General features: G+C 41.7%; 1 protein-coding gene and 1 pseudogene across 4 annotated transcripts in view; one reads left to right on the top strand and one right to left on the bottom strand.

The window, feature by feature from the left end:
- The window catches only part of SPIRE1 (spire type actin nucleation factor 1), a 222721-nt gene that overhangs the window by 204092 nt on the left and 3912 nt on the right, over window positions 1-14717 (top strand). For 2 of the 4 annotated variants that reach the window (XM_030810794.1, XM_030810792.1), the window contains 7 exons: window positions 271-361; window positions 1764-1906; window positions 5193-5366; window positions 10596-10733; window positions 11947-12017; window positions 12592-12619; window positions 12713-12849. In XM_030810794.1, the coding sequence (XP_030666654.1) occupies window positions 271-361; window positions 1764-1906; window positions 5193-5366; window positions 10596-10733; window positions 11947-12017; window positions 12592-12619; window positions 12713-12849 (782 nt within the window). The remainder of the gene's footprint in view (window positions 1-270; window positions 362-1763; window positions 1907-5192; window positions 5367-10595; window positions 10734-11946; window positions 12018-12591; window positions 12620-12712; window positions 12850-14717) is intronic. The other 2 variants (XM_030810796.1, XM_030810795.1) reach the window with 1 other exon arrangement.
- Window positions 14017-14663, bottom strand: LOC105739617 (annotated as a pseudogene).

Raw genomic sequence — 14717 nt, 5'->3', positions numbered from 1 at the left:
CTGCAGCCAGAGCAACAGAGTGAGACCCTATCTCCAAAAAACAGAAAGAAGCATGCTCAGTTTCACATCACTCTAATCAGGGCAGAGCCAAGGCACAAACCCAGACCTGTCTTGTTTGAAACCCGTTCTAGTTTGTCTTCTGCTTGCCTTGAACCTTTGACATACTTTGGTGCCTCATGTTAAAATAACTGTTTAATAATAAAATGTTATTAAGTAGCACTAGAGCACAAATGTCTAAGAAGTGGATTTCTCCACCTGTACTTTGCTCAGGAAGAAACGCTGCACAAGTCGACCAGCAGCAGCAGCGTGTCTCCCTCTTTCCCTGAAGAGCCAGTCCTGGAGGCCGTGTCCACAAGGAAGAGTGAGTAGTTGCGGTGCTAAGAACTATAGTCGGATGTCTTACTACAAAACACACTTGACCTAGAGCAAAGATCCCAGAGCGCCCTGTGATCATTTGGGGTAGAAAGAACAAACTCAGGCATTTCACTGATCGGGAGATGAAATACTTATTTTCCAAGGGTGGCATCATACCAGGCCTCGGGGTCTTATGACAGAGCAGGCACATGTGTGTTTGTGAACAATAGTCATGGGAAATAGTATAAATCAGTTTTGTGTGTAGTGTTCTGTTTCGTTTTGTTTTAGATAGATTACCTCCTTGGCTAAATTTAAACCAGAAGCCCAACACAACCATATTTATTATCACTCCACCTGCCACCAACACACACCCATCTCCAAAAACCTGTGTAGATAGTGAAAACACCTTTATAACTCTTCAGGAGATAGATTCTGAACACAGATATCTAAAGTTAAGGGATTTCTAAAGGCTTTTAATAATCCTTTTCATTTACAAGAACATTATGAAGTATTAAAAATTATATATTGGCTTGATTTCTCATACACAAAAATTCTTTAAGTAGTGTTTTTATTATTTACACAGATTATATCAAAAACAGTAGGTACTGACTAGTTATCCACAATTGGTATTTGGCCAGGCCTATTAAATATTATAGGGACCCAGTTGAATCACATAATGGATTTCTGTATCTTTTCTTGACTGTGTAAATTATATCTGTGTTTTCCTTTAGTGGTTTCTCATGGTGGAACAGTCTAAATAGATGGATCATATGTAACTTTGTGTTGACTCTCACTTTCCACACCCCCTATATTGAAGCAGCTCTACTCTGTAGGTAGAGTAGGAGGAAGCACTAAATAAAACTCTGGCACCATAATTTATTTCTAATGTTCTCCTTATGTTTTCAAAATGTGAATCCAGAACCATTCAGACACTAAAGCATTCTCCTTTTAAACAGTCTTAAAATATTACCAGGCAGAGAAGGACAATGGTACAATATTAACATCAAAGCTGAAGCTTACTTTTTGCAGTTTAAATACAGTTTAATTTAAACCTAAGGACAAAATGTCTTGGTAAACATGTAGAAAGAAGGATTTTCCTTATTTTATCTTTAAAAAGGAGAATGTAAAAAGAGGGTACATTTGAGAATTTTCATATGATTTGGGAATCTTTCTGGCTACACCTAACATTTTTCCTTTTTTCTTGCTATTTCTGTAGCAAGTTTACTTTGCAAAGATTCTTCTGTAACAGCCCTCAGAGTCTACTCCTAAGGATTACCATTACCATCTTAAAATATCTCTCCAATGAAATAAATAATTCATATTTGAATTACAGTGTTTGTCACAAATGTCAAAAGGTTTTGTGTTAGAAAATTCACAGTAAGTTTTATTTCATTTGGTTCAATCTTTAGAGCCTCCAAAATTCCTGCCCATATCATCAACACCCCAGCCAGAGAGACGGCAGCCGCCCCAGAGACGACATTCCATTGAAAAGGAAACGCCTACTAACGTGAGGCAGTTCCTGCCGCCTTCCAGGCAGAGTTCCCGCTCTCTTGTAAGTACAGGAAAGACTTCGTAGTAACTTAGGGACCAGCTAGAATACCTAGAATCATTAGCTTTCTTATGAAGATGATAAGGAGAAAAAAACTTGCAAAAGTTAGAATGAACTTTGAATAACTTACTTAATAGCTAAAGGAAACAAACAGCCAGCGTGGTGGCTCGTGCCTATAATCCTAACACTTTGGGAGGCCAAGGTGGGAGGATTTCTTGACTCCAGGAGTTCAAGACCAGCCTGAGCAACATTGTGAGATCCCGTCTCTGCAAAAAAAATAATAATAATAATTAGCCAGGTGTGGTAGTGCACACCTGTGGCCCCAGCTGCTTAAGAGGATGAGGTGAGAGGATCACTTGTGCCCAGGAGGTTAAGGCTGCAGTGAGCTATGACTACACCACTGCACTCTAGCCTGGGCAACAGAGTGACACCTTCTCCAAACTCTATCCATAACTTAAACGAAACTTGACCAGTGTTTGTTCATTTTGAGCTCTTTTTTTTTTTCCAGAAAATTTATCAATGGTTGAAAGTATGGATTATTATTAAAGAAATGCTTTCTTTCTTTCAAAGGCTATTAATCTATTTAAAAATTGTTAAAAATTGACCAAAAAAACTCTTAGCAAAATGACTACAGTAGGTGATCTTATTGAGGCAGAAGTACAAGGTGAGGGAGAATTTTGATCCATTAACAACTACTGTACATTGTTTTCTAGTATGTTTTGTGATATTTGGGGCCAGTGGTGTTATTTTGGTTGAACTGGTTAACAGTTTTTGCTGTTTTCCAGAGACTTGCAGGTTCTTATAGTGGGTGCTCATTTCTCAGGACAGTGGGCAGCACACAAGGGTCTGCCAGGAGGAATTAATAGATCTCCCAGCCAACAGAGGTCTCCAAAGACTCTTTTGTAGCCCCACTTGGCTTCTGAAATATTTGTAGGCAAGACGCACAGCTGTAATTAACATTCTACCCACAGTCAAATATCTAATGTGTTTTCAAATATTCATGAATAAAAAATAATAGAATATATTGAATACGTAAGTCCATTTTTTAAGGCTGTGATTATTATTAGAGTTTCAATTAAAGTAATAACAGATGGGAGATAATGCGGTTATTGTGAAGGCAGGGATTTTGAACAGAGCTTAGAATGTTAATATTTGGTCATTCATCTCTATTCCAAAACAGTGCAATTAAAGAACTAATGATTTTATGGCAATTCCTGATAGGATTCTTCTAGCTCTGGAATAATCACCAAAACACAGCTATTCGATTAAATATAGCCTTGTCAGTGACTTACCAACAAGAAAACAGAATTCTGACCAGACAGATTCAAACTTAAAAATCTAAAGATTTGTTTTCATGTGAGTAAGTTATTGCTTTTACCAAAATATACAGCTATTATCACAACTTTAAAATATGTAAGAGGGGCCAGGCGCAGTGGTTCACACCTGTAATCCCAGCACTTTGGGAGGCCAAAGGAGGAGAATCGCCTGAGGCCAGAAGTTTGAGACCAGCCTGGGCAACTTAAGAAACGCCTGTCTGTACAAAATTTTTAATGAATAACTTAGTTAGATGTGGTGGCCCATGCCCGTAATCCCAGCTACTCAGGATGCTGCAGAGGGAAGATCCCTTGAGCCTAGGAGTTTGATGCCACAGTGAACTAAGAATGTGCCACTCCACTCCAGCGTAGGTGACACAGCAAGACCCTGTCTCTAAAAATATATATACACACATATGTGTATGTGTGTGTACATGTATATGTGTGTGTGTGTATACACCGGTTGTATACACACACACACACGTATACATGTATATAGGTAAGAGGGAACTTGTGGTTTTTTTCATAAGTCTAATCATTAGGGTATTCTCTTCTTCACTCAGCTTTTCCTAGAAGCCAGTCTATCATTCAGCTTGTAACTGGCCTTTATGTGATCATACAATGTCATTATTGAGGTTAGACTTAAAGTTTAAAATTATCAATGTAAAGGAACTATCAGCTTAGCTACAAAGTAGTTTCAGCTTATAATAGAAGTTATGCTGAGATCTTCAGCTGACCCCAAGGGCCCATGACCGTGTCTGTTTCGTGTTAAAGCAGAGCTCTTAGTGTTGCGAGGTCAGGCTGTGCACTGTTTTTTTTGTGGAGCAGGAAGGAGAGCAAGATAAACTAACTTGCAATCACTGAGGAAGATGTCAGTGAGCAGGCAGTGGGAGAGCCGCTCTGGTCAGCACTCAACAGTGGTCAGATTGAGGGCAGGGAGCAGAGTCCATGCAGGCCTCCAAGCACCAGCAGAGACAAAATGAAATGATCTTCCTTGCTAATAGCTTATCTTGGGAAATCCATAAAATCATACCTTGTAGTAATGCCCTATAGCTTGGTAAGTATTGTTTTTATAAGTGTAATTAATTTTAAAATGTAGCTGCATTTTAGAAAACAAAGAATCATTTTGTATTTGTAACTCCTCAACTGAAAATGGCAGGAATGTTTTTATTGTTGATAATTTTTTTTTTTTTGAGATGGAGTTTTGCTCTTGTTGCCCAGGCTGGAGTGCAATGGCTCAATCTCGGCTCACCACAACCTCTGCCTCCCGGATTGAAGCGATTCTCCTGCCTCAGCCTCCCAAGTAGTTGGGATTATAGGCATGTGCCACCACACCTGGCTAATTTTGTATTTTTAGTAGAGACGGGATTTCTCCATGTTGGTCAGGCTGATCTCGAACTCCTGACCTCAGGTGATCTGCCCGCCTCGGCCTCTCAAAGTGCTGGGATTACAGGCGTGAGCCACTGCGCCCGGCTGATAATTTTTATTTTTATTGTATCTCCCTCCCTTTTCTTGTGATGTTTAAAATGTAATTTTTTTCATCTTTTGGTCAAATAACTGAGGGCAAGTGCCTGTCCAGTCTAAAGGCATCTCGTGTTGGCAGTACCTTCCTGGGGCAGGTGCAAGTGGCTGCCTGGCACATGTCCCCATGCTTTCTCAGGCACTGTAACGAGTTGCCTCTGTCTTTCGTCACAACAAGCCCCATTGAGGAAACTCAGAGTGTTCACAGGACCCTAAACTAGAAAAATCCTTTCTGTGTGAACGCTGACATTCTCCAGGAAGGACTTCGTGGTTTCATCACTGATTTATACATGTGGATGCAGATGTTGGCACGGACTGTACCAGCCTCATGGTGTTTTTTGTTTTGTTATCCTCTTGTGATCTGTAATCACTATGTGTAGGTCACTTGTGTTCAGCATTATTTTCTCCTTTTCTTTTCCCCCTGCCATTTTCTTTTTCCCTTATCTGTTGTTCAGGTTCCTAGGATAACCGGTGTATGGCCAAGGACGCCTTTTCGACCACTTTTTTCTACCATACAAACAGCTTCTCTGCTCAGCTCTCATCCTTTTGAAGCAGCCATGTTTGGGGTAGCAGGGGCTATGTATTATCTGTGTGAGAGAGCTTTTACCAGCAGGTGGAAATCCTCAAAGGTTGGCCTCTTTCTGCTGGGTCTGGGATTATTTCATTCTCTGTATCTCTGACGGTGACACCTCAACTGTTGCGCTCTCTGAGAATTAACCGCTTAGATAGCACTTTGCTTCCAATCATTGATTCCACTCTTGTGCAGGATGCACCGATCATGCCGTGGTCTCAGTTGAGAGAGAAATAACTGGGAAAGGACAACAAACTCAAAATGCAGCATCTGATGAGGGGGACCTGTGGGTGTTTGTCTCCTCGGGTGACCTAATTGTATAGCAGAGTCAGTGCTGCCACCTTTCTCCGTGTGCAGCAGGCACTCTGAGCCCGTGGGGTGCATTCCTCCTAGGGCCTCCCCCCACCATCAGAAGAGTATTTGCTCACTCATTCTGTGAGCAGAGCAGCCTCCTGCCAGGCCAGGTAGCCATGGTGGACGCTGCCCACCCACAGACACCTGCACAACCAGGGCATGGGCTCAGGAAACCTGTGTGCTCCCATCACCTGTCACGAAGCTGTGTTATGACTACCAGGGTGTGTACGTTACTTCTCTGCAAAGAGAAATTTCAAGTTTCCTTTTTATTGATGTGGCTATTTTAAATAATTCTGCATTATATTACTGTTTTTTGAGGTTTTTTTTACACAGAATAATATATCATTATTTGAACCTTCACATTTCTAAGTGAAATAAAAAGCTGTAGGACCATATTGAAGCCTCTTCTGCCACCACGTAGCAGGTGCTCAGAGCAGCCTTTGTGCTACAGTAGGCAGGGCCTGGCTCTCTAAAGCCTTGGATTTACTAACCTTGTCCTTGACAGATGACCCCGCAGCTGGTTTCTTTGTTACTCTTTCTTAGTCATCTTGATATGGAAAGGAGACTCAATGTAAATAAGACACAACACATTGCTTTCTCTGATCTTTGTCATGAAATGCAGGAAAAATCTCTGTCCTTTTTCCCATTTTAGATGTGCTCTTGGGCAGCACGTGGTCAGGTGCCAAGGTGGCTTTTTAACTCCTGTCACTCCTGCCTCTACTGAAGACCTGCTGGCATTTGATTATCAATTCTCCCCAAACAGAGATATCTGAACACTAAGGCCATATACCACTTTAGGCAAAGAAAGGATTCACTTTGAGTTTTGTTTGTTTGTTTTTGTTTTTTTTTTGAGACGGAGTCTCTCTCTGTCACTCAGGCTGGAGTGCAGTGACGCGATCTCGGCTCACTGCAAGCTCCGCCTCCTGGGTTCATGCCATTCTCCTGCCTCAGCCTCCCGAGTAGCTGGGACTCCAGGCATCTGCCACCACACCCGGCTAACTTTTTTTGTATTTTTAGTAGAGACGGGGTTTCACCATGTTAGCCAGGATGGTCTTGATCTCCTGACCTCGTGATCTGCCCACCTCGGCCTCCCAAAGTACTGGGATTACAGGCGTGAGCCACCATGCCTGGCCTTCACTTTGAGTTTTATAGTTGATTAAGAAGAGTAAACTTAATAGTTGCTATTTTTATTTAAATTTGCCTCTCTTTGGTTTATTAAAAACTCAAAAAGCAATGGTTATTTTGGGTAATTTTCGAATACTGGTTAATTTATGAAGTTTTTACTAATCATGAACACTGTATAAAAGATGACTATTCCCAGCCAGGCACAGTGGCTCATGCCTGTAATCCAGCACTTTGGGAGGCCGAGGCGGGTGGATCACGAGGTCAGGAGATCGAGACCATCCTGGCTAACACAGTGAAACCCCGTCTCTACTAAAAATACAAAAAATTAGCTGGGCGCAGTGGCGGGCGCCTGTCATCCCAGCTACTCAGGAGGCTGAGGTAGGAGAATGGCGTGAACCGGGGAGGCGGAGCTTGCAGTGAGCAGAGATCGCACCACTGCACTCCAGCCTGGGCAAAAGAGCGAGACTCCGTCTCAAAAAAGAAAAAAAAAAGATGACTATTCCCATTTCTCTCTGTGCCACAATAACCAAAATTTTACATTATGCTGTCTAATCTCCGTGCTGCCTAACTGACCCCTTTTGAATGGTAAAATATAGCCAGAATAATCATCAAAAAAACTCAACAATTTTAGTGACATGCATAGAAGTAAGTTTAAAGTCTTCTAGCACATTGTTGTCTTCATTAAAGCACTCTAAGATTTAGCTTCCCTTTCCTGAATCTGGGAGTCCCATTGACACATGAGCAAGCAAGGGAACTAGAGTTGTGCTAGTGTGGTTCTTCCCCCGGCCATGTCTGGCCACTCAGACGGGCCGAACACATGCAGTAGGAGCCCCAGGCAGTGCCGTGGTGGGGAAGGGCTCCCGCTGTCGCTGGGGCCTTGAGTGCCCTCCACGTTCCAGAGTGCTAATAGCTCTGCGAGATCTGTGGAAGTTTAATTTGGCTTTGGAGACGTTGAATTAATATTTTTGTAAACTGAAAAAAATAATTAAAACTATTTTAGTAACTATTTATCATTTTCTTTTATGTTGCATTAAAGTTTTGTTGTCCTTGGGAAGTCTCCAAAATTAAAACATTAGCATTTGACCGGATGGAAATTATTTCACTAAAGGGTAATCTGCTTGAAATTTTTTAAAAAAGAACAAGAAAACAAACAAAAATTTACTATTTTTAAATTATATCTCATGATGGCCAGACGCGGTTGCTCACGACTGTGATCCCAGCACTTTGGGAGGCTGAGGCTGGCAGATCACTTGAGGACAGGAGTTCGAGACCAGCCTGGCCAATGTGGCAAACCCCCATCTCTACACAAAAATTAGCTAGGTGTGGTGGTGCACACCTGTAATCCCAGCTACGCAGGGGGCTGAGGCACAAGAATCACTTGAACCCGGGAGGCAGAGGTTGCGGTGAGCCAAGATCATGCCACTGTACTCCAGCCTGGGTGACAGAGCGAGACCTTGTCTCAAAACAAAGGAAAAACAATTATATCCCATGAAGTACTGGATTTTCATGTGGGTCAAAGCACTGAGTTGAAAATATGCTTTACTAAGCCCTTTGTGGGAGGTGCAAGCTGCCAGGTCTGTTGTGCCATGCTAGCGTATCCCTACAAATGAAAAAAATCACCATCTGCCTGAAGGGTTTATAGCCCAGTTATCCACATCATAAAGTCAGTTAAGTTGGTACCGTTTGCTGTCTTCCTAGCACACACAATAACAAATCTGGCTATCTGGTTATTGGCTACATAATAAATCTAGCAGTGTTTACCTGGTTATGTGCTAGATTCCCACATTATTTTGTTGCAGCATAGCCATTTTGTCATATCATTAGCCTTCAGAAGGTATACCCTACTCATACTCATCACTGATGAATAAAAATAATAGCAAAACTCCTGAAATACATTAAAAGCTGGGAAATGCCATCATTCGGATGTATTCAGCCAACACTACTTACTTAGTGCACAGTTTTAATGGCCTAACCCTCAAAAAGGCAGTTTATTGTTCCCACCTAGCACTACTCTTTTTCTGAGGGTGGAGCAAAACAGAGTAGGTATCAGGCATGCTGATATAATTCTGTCATCTCTGAAAGTAGTTCCTGTTGAAAGAGGAAACTGTGATCGCTGATTTTTTAAATGAGTATTTTAGGCATCTTAGAGCAAATGATACAATCTTTCTGAGTAAACTCACCCCCCGTCCTCTTATACTAATAAGCTTCTCATCTTAAAAATTCAAATGCAGGATTTTTCCCAAAGCATTTTTAAGCAAATGTAATCTTCCTTAAGTTAGCTTGAACAGAGATGGTTTTGCATTGATTTTTAGTAAGAAGCTGTAGTTCTTCAGACTACTTTTTTAAGTAAAATGCTAATGTTTGACAAGTTTGCAACCTAGACTGATTTTTGTTTTTCTCTGATTGAAAGACAGAACGGATTGTTAAAACTCCATAAACTGACTGCATTCATAGTCATGTGCTTTCTCACTGGCGTGTTGGATTCCAGAGTGCCTGTGAGCAATGCTGTTGTGTGTGTGTGGGAGTGAATTATAATGTGTTTGTTCTGAGAACATTCAGTTTCAGTGTCACTGCACCACAATGGCCCCTTGCAGCCTGGCAGGGTCCGAATGCACAAGACTGTTCTGTCTTTCTCTGAGATCCACCAATCAAGTGCGGGGCCGGATGGGGAGCGGATGGGTGTGAGGCTCTTATTCAATGAGATCAGTTACATCAACATCTTCCGCAGCTGCTTGTAGGGAAACCATTAACACAAGACAACCAACATAAATATTTATTATGAAATCTTTTACATTTCTCTAGTCTTTCCAGTGCTGACTATACATTTAGCATTTGTCGAAAGTAACAACAAATCTAGAGAACTGTGGGGCAGCCTGGAGAGACTGCCTTTTGGATATAAATGCTCCAGTACTTTCGTGTTCCAGTTCCACTTGTACCATTAGGATTTGTAAAGGTGTGCTGATGTAACTGATCACTAAATAATGCTTGTCAGTAAAAATTACTAACCATCTTCTTTTGGCTATTCTGGGTACCACAAATGAGTTTTAAAAACAAGGCCAGGCTAGGCAAGGTGGCTTACGCCTGTAATCCCAGCACTTTGGGAGGCCAAAGTGGGCAGATCACTTGAGCCCAGGAGTTCAAGACCAGCCCGGGCAACATGGTGAAACCCTATCTCTGCAAAAAATACAAAAAAATTAGCTGGGCATGGTGGCATGCACCTGTAGTCCCAGCTACTTGGGAGGCTGAGGTGGGAGGATTACTTGAGCCCAGAAAGTCAAGGCTGCAGTGACCCATGATCGCGCCACTGCCCTCCAGCCTGGGTGACAGAATGAGACCCTGTTGTGAAAAAAAAAAGGACCAGTGTAGATTTGTTTTTTATCTATTGGTATATAATTTACAACACAACACTAAGTAATGTCTTTTTCATAAGCGTAGAAGAAAACTGACATAAAATTGGTTTAGAATAAAATTTATTTAATATTTCAAGCCCTGTTTGAAATATTTCAATACAGCCCTGCTTAATGGAATAGAGTTACTTGAGTCAAAATACCTGAGCAAACGTGAGGAACTTTCATTTATTGGAAATTTCAGTAGATCACTTGGTCCCCAAATGTTTTCTGCCATATTTAGTCTTAGTGTAATTAGAAATGATGTGGTCCCCAGAGGGAGCCAGCTGTGTCCCAGTGGTCATTGGGAAACCTCTTTTCTTCTCTGAAGCCACTAATCAGGTGTCTGATCTGAAGGGAAATTTTGCACTTCCAGAACAGGGGGTAGGAATCTCTTATTCATGTGACATTTTGAATTTCAGGAGGAATTCTGCTACCCAGTGGAATGCCTCGCTCTTACTGTGGAAGAAGTGATGCATATTCGCCAGGTCCTGGTGAAGGCAGAGCTGGAAAAATACCAACAGTATAAAGACATCTACACCGCCTTGAAAAAAGGAAAGGTAGTGCTGTTTAAAGTTGATTGATCAGAAGAGTAGAAGGATGGCCAGTCCCATGCATAGTCTCCTGGGAGAGTTATCTGCTAGCCAGGTGGCACAGACTTTGAGGGGATTTGGGATGTGTGATGTTCATATCCTAGTAGACAGTACCTGTGCTGCCTCGTTCACAAGAGGGGGCATTTTTGTTTCTGCCTTAGAAATCAAAACTGGAAGGTTTTCAAGCAACCATAACAAATACCGATATGTCTTCCTAAAACCATGCATGTGGCAAGGCACGGTGGCTCATGCTTGTAATCCCAGCACTTTGGGACGCCGAGGCGGGCAGATCACGAGTTCAGGAGATCAAGACCATCCTGGCCAACATGGTGAAACCCCGTCTCTACTAAAAATGCAAAAATTAGCTGGGTGTGGTGGTGCGTGCCTGTAATCCCAGCTACTTGGGAGGCTGAGGTGGGAGAATCTCTTGAACCTGGGAGGTGGAGGTTGCAGTGAGCTGAGATTGCGCCACTGCGCTCCAGCCTGGTGACATAGTGAGACTCCGTCTCAAAAAAATAAAAAAGCCACGTGTGCATTTAGTCATTACACTTTTAAAGGATCTGTAAAGAAAATGTATCCGAGAAGGCCAGGTGCAGTGGCTCACGCCTGTAATCCCAGCACTTTGGGCGCCGAGGCAGGCGGATCACAAGGTCAGGAGATCGAGACCATCCTGACTAACACAGTGAAACCCCATCTCTGCTAAAGATACCAAAAAATTAGCCGGGCCTGGTAAGCAGGTGCCTGTAGTCCCAGCTACTCAGGAGGCTGAGGCAGGAGAATGGCGTGAACTCGGGAGGCGGAGCTTGCAGTGAGCCGAGATCGCGCCACTGCACTCCAGTCTAGGCGAAACAGTGAGACACCATCTCATAAAAAAAAAAAGAAAATGTATCTGAGAAACAGAGAAGGGTTTTTCAGAACCTTCTGCAGATTCCTTCCATGATGAGGATACACTTAAGAGCTGTGGCCTTTTATTATCTTTTGAGATAGAATTACAATTAAATACAGAGCTACATTATCAGCATCACAGAGCCAGCTGTTATAAACAGGATTTCTGAATTCTCTTCCTCCTCTTGTCTGTTCAGCGTCCCCCATATATAGATGTTAAGCATATTCAAACATGGATATTAGGAAATTTGCTGTTGGCAATGTTTTTTTTTCCTCTTAAATTTGTATTTTTTAGCTCTGCTTTTGTTGCCGAACCAGGAGGTTTTCCTTCTTCACTTGGTCTTATACCTGTCAGTTCTGTAAGAGGTAAGGTATTTTGTAATTGATGAAAAGATAAATTTAACAGTCGTAAGAGAAATACCAATTACCTTCCTTATTTAAACATCTTTCTAAACAGGAATAAAATTAGAAATGACTCATTCTGTTACGTTACCTTGTGCTATCCTTGTAGGTTAGGAATACTGATTTCTTAAGAGAGTGAGCCAAATATTTATTTGATATTGAACCTAGAAAATGTTTCTCTGTATGTTACAGAGAAACATACTGTGATCTTAGTTTTACATAACTAAGATCATTCTAATAATATGTCATGTTTGAACAGAAAAAAAATAAGATGTGATTATCATGTGATCCCTGGATAGACAAATAATAAAATTCCAAACACATGTAAGTTGATCCTTTCATAGGAGACCGTGTAAGAGTTAAGTTCTGTAGATAATCTTTTTGGCAATTTGCAGTGTGTCAATTTGTCACATTCTAATAGAAGGGAGAGTTTTGCAGTTTATTGTAGAAACTTACAACCCTACTGCCATAGGCTTCTCTAACTCGCAGTTGCATCCCCTGGTATCATGCCAAATAACATTTATGATTTTGTTTACAGGCCGGTGTGCTCACAGTGTTGCAAAAAGGTAAGCTAAGCTTGGTTCATTTATACTTGTGTTCCTTTTAGTGACTGCCTCTTTAACAGTACTGCTCATTGTCAGTTTTATTTGGGATAATAGATGCGGCTGCCCTCCAAGCCATACTCCACTCTTCCTATCTTTTCATTGGGACCTTCTGCTCTGCAAAGAGGGGAAAGTAGTATGAGGTCAGAAAAACCCTCCACTGCCCATCATCGGCCACTTCGGAGCATTGCCAGGTGAGCAAGGGGCCTGGGTTCTCAAACCATCCTTTGCAGAAGAAGAGTTCTACTCTTGAGGACTGTGGTAGGGTGTTAGGGTTTTGGCTCGAGGGGTTTTTATTGGTTTGTTGGTTGGTTGGTTGGTTTTAATACAGTTTTACATACAAATCTCCAAAACTTCCCCAAAGGTAACTTTTCAAGGAATAATGGCTAGCTACTTGAAAGATACTTTCATCACAGAGTTTATATTTTTTTCTACTTTAGAAATAACTGTTTTACTGTGTCCTATAAGAGTCATCTTTAAAACTGGACCTTGTTTTCAATGGAGTTGGAAATTGGAATGTAACAGTCTCATCTCCTTGTCTAGTTTTGAAAGGAATCTGTTTAATCCTGTTTACAATGTTCTGCCATAGCTTTGACTGACTTTACTATTATTGTAAAGGCAGAAATAAAGCTTTATGCCAAGAGCTAATAATTTAAAAGAAAAAAACATCACCTGAGTATCAGTCCCTTTGCATTTAGTGCAGGGTAAGTTTAGTGTTGGGCCTTAAGAAAGATGGAAGGAGGTAGGCCAGCTCAAGCCTCAAGCTGGCAGGGCCAAGAGGCTGGGCTTTGATCCACCAACCATATGTCCTGGCTCTGTGGACAGCGAGGTGAGGAAGCTGTGAGCCCAGCATGAACCTTGTGCCTGAAACGTCTGCCTCTGTGCTTGGGCTGCCTCCTCTGAGACCTCTGGGTGTGAATTTTCAGTGAGCTCAAGGCAGTGCATGTAACAGCTGCTACAGTTTTCCATACTTAACTCTGAACCTACTATAGACTACCCATTTATATCCTGTTTGGTTTAGTTAAAATAGTAAATAAGTAGATGATTCCTGGTTATCTCAGACATTCCTGGAAATATTTATTATGATGTTGGTCTGGTTAACTCCAGCTCCTTGGAATCCCAATAAATAATCGCACAAATACAGGGAGTTGTTGGGGAGGGAGAGGCTTGTTTGATAAATACATAAATGATGAGAAAACTAGTCAAAAGATAGTTTTTAGGATGTGTCATGGGATTAAGATAAATTTACTTGAATTTCCTGTAGTCTGACCTGCCATCTACAGTTAGCTAATGTTCATTGGGAATCAGGTGAATACCCTATTTTCCAAGAATTCTAGAAGGGTGGTTTAGAGTTTTTAGTATTATTTCTTTTTTTTTTTTTTTTTCAGATGAACAGTCTCTTGTTCATCCTCCTCCTCCTGCTCCCCCCCCCCTTCTTCCTTTTCATCTTGTTCATCTTCATCTTCCTCTTCCACCTTTTTCTGGGCAACTTTAGCAGGACCCTTTTCTCCATCAAACTTACCTTTCAACTTATAGTCAGAAACATCCTTCTCATACTTTTCCTTCAGCTTTGCCACCTTAGTGGTGTAAGGCTGCTTTTCACTGTCATTTAAGTTATTCTACATCTCACCCAGCTTTTTTGCCACGTCTCCAATAGAGATGCCAGGGTTTATGAATTTGATCTTGGGGTGGAATTCTGAACAGGGCAGGAAGAATCCAGACGGTGGCTTTTTCGGGGCATTAGGATACTTCTTCTTGCCTCCCTTAGCTGGTCCATAATCCTTCATTTCCCAATGGTAGTGTACTTTATCCACCTTTGCCATTTCATCAAATTTAGACTTTTTTTTCCCAGACATTGTCTTCCACCTCTCAGAGCACTTCTTGGAAAATTCTGCAAAATTGACAGAGACCGCTGGGCTCTTCTTCTTATGTTCTTCTCTGCACGTCTGCACAAAAAGGCATAGGCAGACATCTTGCCCTTTGGTTTCTTGGGGTCACCTTTAGCCATCCTGACTGTATTATTCGATAGTCTGGGCAGCGCCTATCTTAATAAGACTTGTTT

The sequence above is a fragment of the Nomascus leucogenys genome, chromosome 4 (assembly GCF_006542625.1).
Source record: "Nomascus leucogenys isolate Asia chromosome 4, Asia_NLE_v1, whole genome shotgun sequence".
NCBI classification, from domain to species: domain Eukaryota; kingdom Metazoa; phylum Chordata; class Mammalia; order Primates; family Hylobatidae; genus Nomascus; species Nomascus leucogenys.
The sequence above is the reverse complement of the archived record's forward strand: the minus strand, read 5'-3'. Positions and strand labels throughout refer to the sequence as shown.